The 17,492-nt window shown below is 39.6% G+C and overlaps 1 protein-coding gene across 6 annotated transcripts in view; it reads left to right on the forward strand.

Moving 5' to 3' along the window:
• PAM (peptidylglycine alpha-amidating monooxygenase) overlaps nt 1–17,492 on the forward strand; it is a 146,115-nt gene that overhangs the window by 54,711 nt on the left and 73,912 nt on the right. For all 6 annotated transcript variants that reach the window (XM_065860294.2, XM_065860297.2, XM_065860295.2 and 3 more), the window contains exons 2-3: nt 11,101–11,621; nt 12,756–12,876. In XM_065860294.2, the coding sequence (XP_065716366.1) occupies nt 11,530–11,621; nt 12,756–12,876 (213 nt within the window). In that variant the 5' untranslated portion in view covers nt 11,101–11,529. The remainder of the gene's footprint in view (nt 1–11,100; nt 11,622–12,755; nt 12,877–17,492) is intronic.

Here is a 17,492-nt window from a genome sequence, read left to right on the forward strand (position 1 = left end):
AGTTGTATGAGGTTTAACAACGACAAGTGCCGGGTTCTGCATTTGGGTCATAACAGCCCTGTGCAATGCTACAGGCTGTGGGAAGAGTTGAATGTACCTGACGGTGTTGATTGACAGCCAACTGAATGTGAGCCAGGAGTGTGCCCAGGTGGACAAAAAGACAAAGAGCATCCTGGCTTGTATCGGGAATAGTGTGGCCAGCAGGACTAGAGAAGTGATCATTACCCTGTACTCAGCACTGGTGTGGCCACACCTGGAATGCTGAGCTCAGTTTTGTCCCCTTACTACAACAAAGACACTGAGGTGCTGGAATGAGTTCAGAGAAGGGCAACGAAGCTGGTGAGAGGTCTGGAGCACAAGTCTTATGAGAAGTGGCTGAGGGAACTGGTATTGTTTAGTCTGGAGAAAAAGAGGCTGAGGGGAGATCTTGTCACTGTCTACAACTACCTGAAATGAGGTTGTAACATGGAGTGTGTTGGTCTCTTCTCCCAAGTAGCAAGTGATAGGACAAGAGGAAATGGCCTCAGGTTGTGCCAGGAGAGGTTCAGGATGGATCTTAGGAAAAACTGATTTATGGAGAGTTATGATGCAGTGCAACAGGCAGTCCGGGAAAGTGGTTGAGTCACCCTTCCTGAAGGTGTTTAAAAGATGTGTAGACAAGGTTCTTATGGACATGGTTTAGTGCAAGAGTTAGGTTATGGTTGGACTTGATGATCCTGAGAGTCTCTTCCAACCAAAACATTTATATGATTCTGTATTTCTGTTGTATCAAAAGAAGTACATTCTTCATTCTTATATAAGTTCATACCTAATAGTTTACAGTACAGTGATGCAGAAAATAAATAAAAATCTTACCTTGAATTATATATCACATTCTGGAAATCTTAGCTTAGAATCCAGAAATAGACTCAAGTTCCCAGAATTTCCAAGAAAATTATTTTGGTCTGAAACATACTGACATGTATCCCTAGATTGTGTAGTATCAAATTTCCTTCTTTTTCATGTGATTGTTTGTCTCAGACCTGAGTGTGCCTTGCTTTAAGCAGTGGTATTTGTCATATTTTCTTTGGGAAAGAGAAGAAAATGTGACTGGGGAGAAGAAAGTCTTAAACAAACCCTGCTCGGTAAGATCACATTGTGAAGTAACATTTAAATATTTTTACTTTTTTTTTTTTTTTTCTTACACATTTTCTTCTGTTTTTACTGAGTTTTTACTGTTTGGAAAATTAACTATGCCAGACATTTATCTGACAAAATCAGGTCTGCTTAGGCTGTGAACTTTGCCTCTTTCAGTTTTCTTGGAGACACTGAGGACAGCAACTGTAGGCAGAGCTCAGAGCCTAGGATGACAGTGAATATGACACCTTGAGTTGTGCTTTCTTTGTTTCTCCTGTTTCTTCTTCCTCATGCATTATCTGATGTTCACAAAATAATTCTAAGGCTGGTTTTAGTTTCTATTTATTCTATAAATTAGTAGAAGATAATAAACTTTTTTTTGCCTGTTCCCCTAGAAATAATGTCCTTGATTTTTCTTTGCATAAACACATATTTTCTTATGTCCTCTTTTTTCAGATTTCCATGACTGCTACTGCTGTATGATTCAAATGTTTCCTTTATTGTTCAGTGAGCAGGGTTTGCTTATGGCTTGGAGTAATAAGGTTTATGAGACCTTTTAGAGTCTCGCTCCTTATAGAAGTTAGGAACCTGCAGGTCATGTTGCCAGCCTGTTAATCTCCAAAAGGGAAAGGCAGAATGTAAATGACAGTTCTTCATCCTCTATTTCATTGATGCATAAAACTTCAAATCATTTCAAAAGAAAACTGTCTAGAAGGTAAAGCTCTCCTTACCTGCTATGTTGACAGAGTATTACAAAAATTTTCCTTTATTATTTTTCTCAGTACAGGTAGTGTGCCTTCAGACAGTAAGTAGCACTTACTTTCCAAGTAGGAAACCATAAAAAATGCTTCATTTAACAAAGAGCACATACCTCATTAACAGGTCAGCAAAATCTTTTAAAATAAGTTTAGATATTCAGGTATTCAGCTTTTCTTTATTTTTTGTAGGTTATGTTGCATTTATAAACCATCCTTTTAAGCACTGCTTAATATGAGTTTTTATCTAATACTTCTAGTCAAATAGGCAAGAAATACACATTTTCCAATTTCAATGTATTTGGAAAGCATGTAAAGAATAAATCCATTTAGAAAGCAGCCAATTTAACTGCTGTAATACCTACAAGAAAATTCAAGTCACTGTTCCTTATTCAATATATAAATATTGTGCTTCCTCTGGTGGAATGGACAGTAGGTTTCCTATCATCACAAAATATTTATTTTAAAAGTATGTGCCATACCTATGCTCAGCAGATCCAAAGTTAGAAAAGGTTGTTCATAAGAAACAACAAGTGAAATCCTGTTTTTTCCCTTTGCTATCCATATCTGAAAAATATTTTGCTAACAGAAGATATGAATTAGTAAAATCTAAATGAAACCAAGAGGCAAATTATATTTGCCAACTTACAGTTCTAATTTTTTAAAAAAAGTATCTTTAATACTACACCAAATCCAGTGTGGATTGCTGCCAAAAGAGAGGGTTAATTTCTGATCGCTGGTGCATTCCCACACCATTTCTTTTGAGATAGAAGTAGAGCAGCTGCCTGCTGGCGCATTGACAACTTGATCTGATGAAAAATAAACACACCTTTTGGGTGGGCAGAGGTGGGGCATCAGCTTCCTGAACCAATGCAAAGCAAGAGGAGGAGGAAAATACAAGGCAGCCTGCAATTACAATGGGTTTGGTATATGGTGAAAATTTATCTTTAACTCTTTTTGGAGGAACAGGCCATTGAAGTCTAGTTTGTAGCAGATTCTTCTACTCTAAAAAAACCCCTCCTTAGTTCTTGGATGATTTATAATGACTTTCTAAATATTTTCCTGTAAAATTATGTAAAAAAGAAAAAAACCAAAAACAATGTGTCAAAGAAAGTAAACAGTTCTCCACAAAAAAAAAAAAAAAAAAAAAAAAAAGGTAAAAAAACTTTAAGGAAGAGTTTTTAAAGGTGATAAATATATTATTTAACCAAAAAGTTTGGTTAAATCCTAACACAGAAGTCAAGACATTTTTCATACTTATAAAAAAAAAAAGTCTAAACATAGGACTGCATTTGGTTGACCATACATTCCATTAGAAGTTATGTAGGCCCTATATTTTCTGTAATCATGGTTTCCTTGGTGTCCAAAGAATTTTAAACTGTAAAAGCAGATTACCTGTGGGCAACTTTCTTGGCTTTCCTCACATTTATCTTACCTATTCATTGTCCTGTATGTAACCAAGAGATCTCATTTTGGAAAAAGGAAGTTTTCATCATTTGCCACCAAATCCAAAGGGAAAATCTTTGGTATCATCTATCCTTGGCACCTTTTATCTTCTCCATATCATGGAGAATTCTAGAACTTTCAGAGTTATAACGCTTCATATACATGACTTGCCATCTATTTCTCTCAAATTGACTTACTACTTTTAATTGACATACTGAACTGGCCTTGTATATTATTTTTAAAGGTTGAAATACTTCATTGTCACTGACTCACAGAATGGTTGTAGTTGGAACGGACTTCCAGAGGTCATCTGGTCCAACACCCCTGATCAGGCAGAGCAATCTACAGCTGGGTGCCTAGAAACATGTCCAGACAGTTCTTTAATATCTCCAAGAATGGAGACTCCCTAATGTCTCTGGCCAACCTGTGCCAGTGCTAATTCACCCTCAAAGTGAAAAAGTGTTTCCTGATGCCCAGAGAGAAGATCCTGTGTTTTTGCTCATTGATTCTGATCCTGAGACCATTTCCTCTTTTCCTATCACTGTCTGGCCACACTGTTTCTGATACAAGCCATGATGCTGTTGGCCCTTATGGCCACCTGGGCACACTGCTGGCTCATATTCAACCGACTGTCAGTCAACACCCCCAGGTCCTTTTCTGACAGGCAGCTTTCAAGCCACTCTTCCCTGAGCCTATAGTGCTGCCTGGGGTTGTTGTGACCCAAGTGCAGGGCTGAACACTTGGCCTTGTTGAACCTCATACAGTTGGTCTCAGCCCATCGATCCAGCCGGTCCAGATCCCTCTATATGACCTTCCTACCCTCCAGCAGGTCAACACTCCCACCCAACTTGGTGTTGTCTGCAAATTGACTGATGATACCTTTGATCCCTTCATCGAGATAATTGATAAAAATATTAAACAAGCTGTCACCTGGCTCCATTCTCCTTGCACCCTCCCTTCAGGTATTTTTGTACATGGATAAGATCCCCCCTGATCTTTCTTCTTTCCAGGCTGAACAGTTCCAGGTTTCTCAGCCTTTCCTCTTAGTTCCTTCATCATCTTTGTGGCTCTTCCTTGGACTCTCTTGGGTATGTCCATGTCCCTCTTGTACTGGGAAGCACAGCACTGAAATCAGTACACCAGGTGTGGTCTCACCAGTACTGAATAGAGGGGAAGGATCACTTCCCATGGCCTGTTGGCAGTACTTGTCTAATGGAGCTGAGGATGCTGTTAGCCTGCTTAGCAGCAAGGGTACATTGCTGGCTCGTTTCAGCCTGATGTCCATGAGGGCCCCCTGGGCCTTTTCTACCTTTCCATCTGGGTGGCCCCTAGCATGTCCTGGTGGCTGAGGTTGTTCGTCCCCAGGTGCAGGACTTAGCACCTCCTTCCCCTTGTTGAACAGCATGAGGTTCCTGTGAGCCCATTTCTCCAACCTTTTGAGGTCCCTCTGTGCTTTGTGAGATGGCTTTATTGATCTTGAAGCTCGAGAGGTTGACAGCTTCTGGTCAAACACTTCCTGTGTGCAACTTTCACCAAAGTGTCATAAGGGGGTGGATTAAGTGCGTTAATTAATCCTTAAGCTGATCACACAGCATATTGATTTTACTGTGTTACTAGAAGCAAAGTGCTTCAGCCTGGAGGCCTAGCTGCAGTTAATTTGTTGAAATTACTCTTGTTTCTATACCTAATTGTCGATTAAGCTTAAAGTTTTGGATAAGAAGAAATATGGACTATTTGTTCTAGCTGAAGACAGAACTCAAGTAATTCTTGCTCAGTTTCATTATTACAATGCATAAGAGAAACAAGAAAAATATTTGACTATGAGAAATTACCACATGTGATAGACTTTCACATGAATCCCCATAAGCTTTTACCATTTTTTTTATTTTTGAAGGTAGTGATGGTTGAAGGTGTGGTTTGTTGACTTGGTGCTGTATATAAAATGTTCTAGTGACTAAACCAATAACAAGGAACTATTATAATATATGCTTTATGAATTTGTAATTAATACAGGGCTTTCTTTTTCTTTAATTAATTTTTTAAAATTGATCACTTAATTGTTGTTCTTTTAAAAGATTCACTGCTTAATTTGTATAACATCACACTGAAATGTTGTTACTTTGGGAGCTATTTTGAATTGTATTTTGCATTTTAGCCTTTGCCACTTTTTTCCTTTTTTTTTCCCTCAGCTTAAATAAGATATCTTCATGGTAGTTGCTGTTGAGTGCTTTTTTTCCTTCACTCTCTTTTCACTCTCTTGTTTGTTTGCTTGTTTGTTTGTGTTTTATTGTTTTACGCTGCGTCTGGGTGGAGCATGCAGGAGAAAATAACATACTTTCATGGCCCAATTAGATTTTAATCTCCCTTTCTCTCCTTTCACGCCAGTCTTTGTCATTAAGTACATCTATTTTACTTAATTTCTCCTGTTCCCTTGGGATCTCTTACCCTAAGTTGAAAATAAAATAATGATAACAAGATGTCCACGTAATTAACCTAAGTAACTGTGTAATGTGTTGTCTGGTATTCCAGATATGACGGGAGAGGGTGACGATGAGATGCCAAGGATAGAGGGGTGGGGTGCTAGCAAGGACCCTCAGCTTGTGGCCTTAGAGACCTGTTGGCCTCATTGGAGTACGCTGAGAGTCTTATGGAGTGAGCCGGGGACTGTTGAGGTAATAGAGACCAACAGGAAAGCACAGGTGAAATACTTCAAAGGATTTAAGGGGTGTTCCTCTAAGAAGGTGACTCAGCCAACAACCCAGCTGAAGTTCCTCTACACCAATGCACGCAGCATGGACAACAAACAGGAGTAGTTGAAAGCCACTGTGCTGCTAGAAGGCCATGACCTAGTGGCCATTATTGAAACTTGGGGGGACAGCAACCATGACTGGAGTGCAGCAATCAATGGCTACAGGTGGTTCAGGAGGGACAGGCAAGGAAGGAAGGGTGGAGTGATTGCCTGCTACATCAAGAGATGGATAGAGTGTGAAGACCTGTTTCTGAAGAATAGCCATGAGGAGGTTGAAAGCTTATGGGTAAGAATCAGAGACCAAGGCAACAAAGGAAACCTTGTGGTTGGTGTTTACTACAGGCGAGCCAGTCAGGGTGAGAGACTATTGATGAAACCTGCTTACTCCAGACACAGTAGGCATCATGCTCACAGGCTCTTGTCCTGCTGAGGGACTTAAAGCACCCCAACTTCTGCTCAAAAAGTAGCCCAGCAAACTGCAGGCAATCCAAGAGACTCCTGGAGTACATTGAGGATAACTTCCTAAGCCAGGTAATAGACAGCCTTACTGGGGGGATGTGATATTGGACCTGATTGTCACCAGTACAAGTGAGCTTATAGGAGACATCAAGATCAGAGGCAGCCTGGGCTGCAGTGATTATGTGCTCATGGAGTTTGCAGTCTTAAGGGATGTGTGACAGGACGAGATCAAAGTCAGGACCCTGAACTTTAGGAAGGAACTTCCAGATCTTCAAGGAGGTCATCAATAGGATCCCCTGGAAAACTGCCCCCAGGGACAAGAGAGCAGAACAGAGCTGGCAGATCTTTAGGGACACTTTCCATCAGGCACAAAAGCTTGTGATCTCCAAGTGTAAGAAATGGCATAGCTGCTGGTCAAAATAAAGGGCAAGAAGGAAATGCACAACCAGTGGAAGCATGGACAGGTATCCTGGGAAGAGTAGAGGAACACTGCCTGGTTGTGCAGAGATGGGGTCAGGAAGGCCAAGGCACAGCTGGAACTGAACTTGGCAATGGACACAAAGAATACCAAGAAGGGCTTCTACAGGTGTGTGAACCAGAAAAGGGAGGTCAAAGAAAGTGTACCCCTGATGAGCAAGACTGGCAAACGGGTAACAAAAGGCTAGGAGAAGGCTGAGGTACTCAACAACTTCTTTGCCTCAGTCTTCACTGGCAGCCTTTCTTCCCACATTTCTTGAATGGATGAACTGCAAGACAGGGTCTGGGGGAGCAAAGTCCTTCCCACTGTAAGTGAAGATCATGTTCTTGACCACTTGAGGAACCTGAATTATGGGACCTGATGAGATGCATCGCAGAGTCTTGAGGGAATTGACTGATGCAGTTGCCAAGCCACTGTCCATGATATTTGAGAAGTCATGGCAGTCAGATGAAGTCCCTGGTGACTGAAAGAAGGGAAATGTTGTACCCCTTTTTAAAAAGGCTAGGAAAGAGGACCCTGGGGACTTCCAACCTGTCAGCCTCACCTCAGTGCCTGGGAAAATAATTGGAGGAGATCCTTCTAGAAGCTATGCTAAGGCACATGGAGGACAGGGAGGTGATTTGAGACAGCCAAGGGTGAGTCCTGCCTGACCAGCCTCGTGGCCTTCTATGATGGAGTAACTACATCAGTGGACTAAGGAATGCCTGTGGATGTTGTCTATCTCAACTTCTGTAAAGCCTTTGACAGGGTCCCCGGCAATATCTTTCTCTCTAAATTTGAGAGGTGTGGATTTGATGGCTGAACTGTGTGGTGGATGAGGAACTGGCTGGATGGTTGCAGCCAGAGAGTAGTGGTCAATGACTCAATGTCTAGATGGACACTGGTGACAAGTGGTGTCCCACAGGGGTCCATACTGGGACCAGTACTGTTTAATGTCTTCATCAATGACATAGTGGGATCAAGTGCATCCTCAGCAGGTGTGTGTATGACACTTAGCTGAGTGGTGTGGTTGACATGCCTGAGCGACATGATGCCATCCAGAGGGACCTTGACAAGCCCATGCAAACTTCATGAGGTTCAACAAGAACAAGTGCAAGGTCCTGCACCTGGGTCAGGGCAAACCTCATTATCCAGGCTGGGGGATGAAGGGGTTGAGAGCAACCCTGCAGAGAAGGACTTGGGAGTACTGGTGGATGAAGAATTGGACATGAGCTGGCAAAATGCACTTGCAACCTGGAAGGCAAATAATATCCTGGCCTGTATCAAAAGAAGCACAGCCAGCAGGTCAAGGGAGGTGATTCTGCTCCTCTGCTCTGCTCTAGTGAGACCTCAACTGGAGTCCTGTATTCAGCTCTGGGCTGGAGAGACATGTGCTTGTTGGAGATGGGCCAGAGAAGGGCCACAACAATGATCTACTGTGAGGAAAGGCTGAGAGAGTTGTGGTTGTTCAGCTGGAGAAGAGAAAGCTCCAGGCAGACCTTATTGTGACCTTTCAGTACTTAAAAGGACCCTATATGAAAGATGGGGACAGACTTTTTAGCAGAGTCTGCTGGAATAAAATGAGGAGTAATGGTTTTAAAAGAAAAGAGTGGAGATTCAGGCTAGACATGAGGAAGACTTTTTTTTTTACAGTGAGGGTGGTGAAACAACATTCAAGGCCAGGCTGGACAGGGCTCTGAGCAACCTGATATTCAACTATGAAGATGTCCCTGCTCATTGCAGTGGGGGTTGGACTAGGTGACCTTTGAAGGTCCTTTCCAACCCAAACTATTATTTGATTCTGTGATTCTGTTCTTGTGTATTGCATCATATCTAAAATTACATTGAAATATCTTCAGAATGGTATTGCCTCTGTTTTTGTTTGGTTTTGGTTTTGTGTTAGTTTTGTTTCATTTTTGTTTTGTTTTGTTTTGTTTTTCTTGTCCCAGTTGTAAAATTTGGTTGTACAGGGGTCTTATCTTAAGTACAAGTTGCATTAAACTTTTATCATTTTCATATCCGTTCAGCTGATGAAACTGTAGTTAAAACCAAAGCTTGGAGCTGAAAGTGAACCATTTTTTAAACAGAACATACAGATAGTAGACATACATTTATTGATCTTGCTTCGTATTTAATTTCTGTACTTTTTTAAAATAATTCCATTTTTTCCCCCTCTCTTGTGGTCAGTATTCTAAGAGCTGTGGATTGTCAGATATTCCTCTGTAACACTAAGATGTGTTCTGGTGTTTTTTGCCATTACAGCAGCTTTCAATTCCCACTGCAGTGTTAAGCAAGATAAAGAAACCCTCAGGAGGGACTATTAATGATCAGGGTTCTCGGTAGCTCTCTTTTATTAATTTGTATACCAGGTAGATGTTTTTAACAGACTTGGTGTAACCAATCTTAGACTTTTGAAGCTGGCAAAAATTAAACATTTCTGTTTTCTAGTCACTGGAAAACATCTTTTCAGATTCCAAAAATTTAAGTCAAAACATTGTAATTGTGTGTATGTTAAAATCCAATGTATTCTTCCTACCTCTCTTCCTCACAGCTCTTGCTTGTCAGGCATATGTAGAGTATGGTCTGAAAATAAAGGCATATTTTCTTGGATAAGACAAATGAAAAAATTTCTAGAACTCACAGCCAGGTGGCTTGCAAAGGTGCTGAGCAATTGCTGTTGCATAATTACATGTTAAATAGTGAAAGTAATGAAGCCCTCTGTTTTCATAGGTGTTTTAACTTTTGTGAAACATATCACACTTATCTATTTGTTTTAAGTGAGTTTTGGTTTTCGTCCTTTATGTGTTTTACAGATTTCTGTAGTTCCCTAGTGAAGATGATTTAGATCACAGAAATGAAGACACAAAAATTTACAGAAAGAATTAAGCTTGTATTTTATGAATTATTTTAGACAGCTTTGGCATGTTTTTGGCAAGCCGTAAATTAAGATGAAGTCTATTTTTAGTTGTTTGTGACTGAATCTTCTGCGTCATCCTTCAGTTAAAAAAATATGGAAGTTTAATGATGATTAACGTAATCAGGTTTTTAAATGTTAGAAAGAGTTCAGTGCAAATCTAGTGTAGCTGCTAAACAACAGGCAAGTGGGCAGCATGGCTTCTCAGTCTACAAACACTTTTGTGTCATAAGAAGCCTTTTCAATACATGTGTCCTGAGATGGAAATGATTTTTCATAGAACACATGAATTTTAATTGTTTCACGTTAGAATCCTTCTTTTGTATTTTATCCTTATAGCAGTGTTTTGACTGTCTTCGTGGGGCTGGGAGATAATGGGTTTGGGGTGTTATTTTTCCTATTAATATTTATCTTAAAATAATTACTATGTAATACCATTTAAAGATTTTAATTTTATTTATGACTTGGAATTCTTCTTCTGACAGAATTGGATTGCTCAATAAAAATTCTCATATATGTATTTGGTGTGATTTTTCTAGCATACTTATAAAAAAATTTAAATTAAAATGTCACACCAACTCAAATTGGGAAGTAAGAACAGTTAAAGCAATAAGGAGAGTGACAGTTTATGCTTATATAACCTCAATATATGAAAGGATAGAAAAGTATTCAAATAATATAAAGCAATCTGTTCTCAATAGTTCTTTTTGTATTATTTACAAAAATGATCTGTAAGTATCAATTTTCTGAAATGGATATAGAAAGTAACTAAAATACATAAGAAATGTGTACCTTGATGGTATAATGGTGTACTACAGGTTGTGTTAAAAGTAAAATATTCTCTCAACCTGCAATATGTGCAGAAACATTTACTGAGGGTTGATAAAATTTCTTGCCCTATCAGTGTCTGGCTTTTTTTTTTTTTTTTTTCTGCTTGTAGAATACATGATATTAGTGTTCGTATGTGTGAAATACACCGTGCTTTGCCTTTTGTGTATTGAGAGGTTTTTTATATTTCTTCCCATAATGTAAAATGTGTTTGAGAGTATATTTTATATATCAACGTGAAACTTGTCAGTTTCTGACCCTATATGGATGGGAGGAAAAGGAGGAATCAACAGACTTGGTGCAGTCTTCACTGGGATTTGCTGGGAACTAATGCTGTAATGTGTTAGTCATCCTGTATCTGCTTCTATTTTTGCAGGTTCTGAAGGATGACAGATGCTGGTTTCTGCAATGCCACTTGGAATCTCCAGCACTGTGGACTGATAAGTAATGTGCAGATTTAACTGCACAACCTGAGGAGAAAGCATCAGGAGTGCTACTTCTTTTCAGCTTCAAAAGTGGGCAGAAGTACAGTGTCATCTATCTGCAACAGGAGATTCTTCAACAGATTTTTACAGCTAATAATAAAGACAACATAGCATCATCCACTTTCCTGATTTACAGTGCATCAGTGTCCAAGACAGATGGTCTGTCAGAAGCTGGAGGATGCCTGCAGAGCACATAATAATGAAGTTGTGAATTGATACTGCTGCTACTGCTGCTGCTGCCTAATTGTCAGGATCACAGCTGACAGACTGCACTGCCCTTTTTCTGCTACCTTAATCAGGCCAAGAACAGCAGGGTGGACATGGCTGGCCTCGTTAGCAACCTGCTAATAATGTTTCTTGTTTTTCAAAATGTCTGTTTGGGGTTCAGAAGCCCACTTTCTGTCTTCAAGAGGTGGGTTATGCAGGAAGACCTTATGTGTTGAATGCATGCCATCATGATATTATGGAAGTATGAAAAAGCAGGTCCTAGATTAAAATGTGAATGGTATTTGTTCCAGTTTTCTCACTTTCTCTGAATTTTCTTTCTACAGTTTTAAAGTGGCACTTCTGTCATACTGTTTTATCCATAGATTGCTCTATAAAATATGAGTTTAGGATGATAAAAAAAACAGTTAGTAGAACTTCTTTGATAATGCCACAGGCGTATTACACAGAGAGTAAATATATTTCAGCTACTGAGTCAGCATGCAGTTTTTAATGAGAAAGCATCAAATATCTTAAAACTGGGAAAACCTGGGAAATTTGGGGGGTTTTGAATGCCAGATTGCGTAGGTAAATTAAATGTAGTGTAGACAAGAGAAGTAGCCTCTTCACTTTCCAAAAAAGTGTTTTACTCTTTGAGAGGTGTGTTGGGCACTGTATTTACCATATCACTTCTGTATTTATGTGTATACATGAATATACATATTCAAAATGTATGTCAGTGTTGCATTGTATTTCAGATGCCTTACCATTTAGTTCATTACGGTCATCTACATCTTTTTACAATTTGTGCAGATATTGTATTCAATACAGACCTTGATATTCATGTGAAGTTGTAAAAGTTAACTGTTTTATTTTGCTGCTTATAATAGAAGTTGCTATAAAAATCATGGTGTTGGAATTAAAAATTTCCCCTTTGCACATTATTTCAATTTAATCTGTATTAAATTATACGTCAGGTATATAGTCTTAAAAAGGAAAAAAAAAAAAACTGTTGTGAATGATTAACCATATTTGACTTTTTTTGATGAATTAATTCTCTATCTGTACATCCATGTACCTCAGACAGCTATTTAGATTAGATGACAGGTTATGTTTTCAGCTAATGTTTTCTAGACTAGTCTGCCTGATTACTCAGAGGAACTACTTTAAATGCTTGGTGGCTTAAGATGTTTTCCTCAGCTCATGAAGGAATTAAATTTCCAGATCACTCCTGGAGCTAGTCAGCATTGTCAAACCTCTTTACTAGTTCTGAAGACCCTTCTTTTTAGAAAGACATAACAAAAATCAGTATTTTAAAAAATATTTCTTCCTTCTCTTTAAGGTATAAAGAGACTACCAGATTGCTTTCCAATGAATGCCCTGGAAGTGACCGACCAGTTATTTCAATTGGTCTGTCAGATTTTGCATTGGACATTCGCATGCGCGGGGTGACACCTAAGCAGGTGAGAGAAATACATTTTTTCTTTTTGCCACTTTTCTTTCATAAGATAGGAAAATAAAGCCTTGCCTACAACATCACTTGCATAAAATGGACACAAAAAACCGAGTAGCTTTTATACCTACATATATGACGAGAGAAGGGTAGGAAATAGAAAGGCGATCTCAAATGAAAGAAAAATCTTTTCATCTGATTAATTTTATTTGTAAAAAGTTGATTTTATAACTTGAATTGCTGAAGTTTATTAAAACAAGGAATATGGATTTTAATAAAGTGAAACATTTCCATCTGAGCTAGTAAGACATACATTTATTTAGAGTTGCAGTTTACACCAAATCTGAGATGATGCCTCAGTGAATTTAGTTACATTACATTAAACATTGCTGCAACTTTGGCAAGCTGAGAGTAAACAACCAGAAAGCATTATCTAAGAGTAATACTTTTGACTCAGTATTTTAAGCCCTTAAAATACTCCAGGAAAGATACCATAAACAAGTTATAAAGGTATACTCCTTCAGAGTTGAAGTTGCTTAGCTTCTACTGAGCCAAGTGAGTAAAAATGAAGCCAATAATTAAGATTTTTAACATTAGAATTACCATTTTTAAGTTTCTGCTGGCATTTTTACTTGTAGATACATTAAGTGAGATAAACTTTTTTTTTTTTTTAATTGCAGCAAGGTAATGCAGGGAATTATATATGTCATCAAAAGACACTGTGTGCCGTTTAGAGGGCTGCAGATGCTTAGAAAGAGCAGGATGTTGTGCTGCAGTAGGTGATGACTCATTGTTGCAGATAGCACTTCGAAAAAAATACTGAAGGGAAAATGAAGTTTTCAGTAATTGTGGAGCACCCCTCTGGAACTTAGAGCAAGTGGTGTCATTCTAGTGAGTGCAAAAGAGAAATATAATTTCTACTAGATTTTATTTGTCTGCAGCAAAATATTAAACTTCTCTTTTAGAAAGAGTGAAAATTACTCTGAGTTCATCCAGGTGCACATTTGTAATTGTGTTTTATAGATTTTACTTGAGAAGCCATTAGTTGAAGAGCTAGGAGGCACATTTGAAGGGGTCAGTCACTTCAAATTCCTATCAAAAGAAAGAAAACCAAAACCCAACACCAGCAGGAAAAGTCTGTGATGCTTAATGTTTCAGCTGGGTTGTTATGAATTCTGAATTCACTGTTTGGACACAGATTAGTATTTTCAGGAGAATTCACATGCCGTATTCTTTTGGCCTCTTTCTTGGTGGTATGCACACATGACAGTCACGTTTCTTACATAGAGTTGCAGCTAGCTAACGGAAAGATGTCTAATGGAATTAGCCAGTTCTTTGTTTATGGTGTATGATCATGTGACGTGCATTAGATGTCAAATCAGAAGGTTCATGTAATGTAAGAATTGTTCTGGAAGGGCATTTAGTCAAAAATATCTCCAAGCTCAAAAAAAGAGAGCTTCTGAAATAGTACTACTGCTGAGTTGAGTTCTTCCATATCATCACCATAGGCAATTGTATTTAATTTTATTCTCTGAAGTCCTTGATACTCCAGCTTTGCAGATAATTCTTGTTGAAAACAGATACTGGAAGTTAATCTCTTTGGATTCCAAGAAGTCTAACCATCTGCATGTATTCCCTGCAGCTGAAAAGAATTTTTGATACTACTAGTAAGGTGGTACTTAGATTATGAGCATTCACATTGTTGTTTTGGAATGATTAATGTAGTAAACACTGAATTCTCCTAATGTAGGTGCATGCAGCTAAGATACAGCTTAGCTTCTGTGAAATATGTACCTGGTTCACAGAGGAAATGTTTAAATGTTTCGGAACAGGAGGAGAAGAGAAAAGAAACCCCAAATGATTTTGTATCATCTGCTTAGATAGCACCTTATAATGGTGAAGGTGGTATAATTTTTGCTGGAATGATTTGCAGATGGCTGAAGACAATTTAACTTGTCCTTGTATTGGTAGGTTTGTTACAGTGGGAACAGTGGGAAAGGTAACCAAAACCCCTGCTTTTTTTTTGCTTTTTTTTTTTTTTCTGGTGAGCTACTAGACTTCTAGTGACTTTAGAGGATTGTAGAGGGAGGAGTTGCCTCATGTTCTGTAGCTACAGCTGCCCCGTGAGTGACTCAATGAGAACTGACCCCTTACACAGTTTAGGAGTGCACTAACTGTGCAGGTCAACCCCTGAGTTGTGCATTCTTTTGTCACAAGTGCCAAACATGAACATTCATGCAAAACTGTTCTGAGAGATCCTTATGAACGGAGACACTGAAGTGTGTATTCAGGCAGCAGGTAGAATAGTTTTCCAGCTTGGTTAATAAATGTGGCTTATATTCATTGGTGGTTTTGAATAGTACCGCCTCTCATAAGTGGGGGAAACAGCATCTGCGGTACTTCAGTACTCTGTTTTTTCTCAATAATTATTCCAGTTGCACAGTAGGGAAAAATGCAAATAATATGTCATGTGAAGAGTAGTTTTGATGTGCTGCTGAACGGCAGAGGACATCCAAGAGCTGTGGAGAGGAAGACTGAAGGGCTTTTTCAGTTCTGAAATAATTCTTTATATTTAAGATAATTATAAGTGAGGTGGACTGAGAACTGGCTGAAGGAAAGAAGTCGTGGTCAATGGGGCAGAATCTGGTTGGAAGCCTGTATCTAGTGGAGTGCCTCAAGGGTTGGTGCTGGGGCCAGTACTGTTGAATATATTCTTCAATTACTTGGATGAGGGACTAGAGTGTACTATCAGCAAGTTTGCTGATGACACCAAGCTGGGAGGAGTAGCTGACATGCCAGAAAGCTGTGGTGCCATCCAGCATGACCTGGACAGGCTAGAGAGCTGGGTGGGGAGATATTTAATGAAATATAACAAGGGCAAATGTAGAGTATTGCATCTGGGCAGGAGCAACCCAAGGTTCCAGTATAAGTTGGGGAATGATCCATTATAGAACAGTGTACGGGAGAGGGGCCTGGGGATCCTGGTGGACAGCAGGATGACCATGAGCCAGCACTGTGCCCTTGTGGCCAAGAAGGCCAATGGCATCCTGGGGTGTATTAGAAGGGGAGTGGTTAGTAGGTCGAGAGAGGTTCTCCTTCCCCTCTACTCTGCCCTGGTGAGACCACACCTGGAATATTGTGTCCAGTTCTGGGCCCCTCAGTTCAAGAAGGACAGGGAACTGCTGTAGAGAGTCCAGCGTAGGGCAGCAAAGATGATTAAGGGAGTGGAGCATCTCCATTATGAGGAAAGGCTGAGGGAGCTGGGTCTCTTTAGTTTGGAGAAGAGGAGACTGAGGGGTGACCTTAGTAATGTTTATACATATATAAAGGGTGAGTGTCAGGAGGATGGAACCAGGCTCTTCTCGGTGACAAACAATGGTAGGACAAGGGGTAATGGGTTTAAGCTGGAACATAAGAGGTTACACTTAAACTTGAGAAGAAACTTCTTCTCAGTGAGGATAACAGGGCACTGGAACAGGCTGCCCAGGGGGTTGTGGAGTTTCCTACTCTGGAGACATTCAAAACTCTTCTGGACACCTTCCTGTGTAACCTCATCTAGGTGTTCCTGCTCCAGCAGGGGGATTGGACTAGATGATCTTTCGAGTTCCCTTCCAATCCCTAGCATTCTATGATTCTATGATAAGAAAATTATCCCTCTGCACAGTAAATTAATAGTATGTTAGGACTTACTGTTTAAATGGGAAGTAATGTGTTTTGTCTTCTAAGAAATGATGGGAGTAGCACATTTTGAAAACTGAAATTTCAGATACATTACTCAATACTGTTAAGCAAATTGAAGGCTATTTTGTGAAAGCGTTATTGTGAATGCAGGGTAAACATCTTTACTCGGTCAGTAACACAGAGTGGCTTCACATTACTTTGGTGAACAATCTGACAATGACTAGTGTAAGGTGATATAAACAATAACAAACAGATGAGAAGTAAAAAAACTTTGAATAATCCCTTTCTGCTCCTTGCCCCTCTACCCTCTTTCTTCTTCAAAGCAGTTGGTCTCAGATTTTTTTGTTTAGTTTTTTGTTTGTTTTTCTCTCTTAAAAAATCTTTGCTCTATTTTAGGATTAAAATCCTAAAGACACATCAGATTACCTAAGAGCATGCCTCTACATTTACAATGTAGAGTACATCGGCATTGAAAACAGATGACAAGGGAGGGAAAGTAAGGTGACAAGGGAAGATGCCAAGAGAAGGACAAGGAATTACTGGATGGAGTCTAGTGATGGGCTATGAAAACGATCAGGGGTCTGAAGCATCTTTCTTATGAGGAGGGACTGAGAGAGTTGGGTCTGTTCAATGTGGAGAAGCCTGAGTGGGGATCTTATCCATACTTACGAATATCTCAAGGGTGGGTGTCAAGAAGATGGGACCAGACTCTTTTCAGTGATGCCCAGCAACAGGAGGAATGGCAACGGGCACAGACTGAAGCATAGAAGGTTCCACCTGAATATGAGGAGAAACTTCTTTATTTTGAGGGTGCCAGAGCACTGGAACAGGCTGCCCAGAGAGGCTGTGGGGTCTCCTTCTCAGTAGACATTCAAAATCTGCCTGGACACATTCCTATATGATCTGCTCTGGGTGAACCTGCTTTAACAGGTGGATTGGACTAGA

This window comes from Patagioenas fasciata, chromosome Z (genome assembly GCF_037038585.1).
Source record: "Patagioenas fasciata isolate bPatFas1 chromosome Z, bPatFas1.hap1, whole genome shotgun sequence".
In the NCBI taxonomy this organism is placed as follows: domain Eukaryota; kingdom Metazoa; phylum Chordata; class Aves; order Columbiformes; family Columbidae; genus Patagioenas; species Patagioenas fasciata.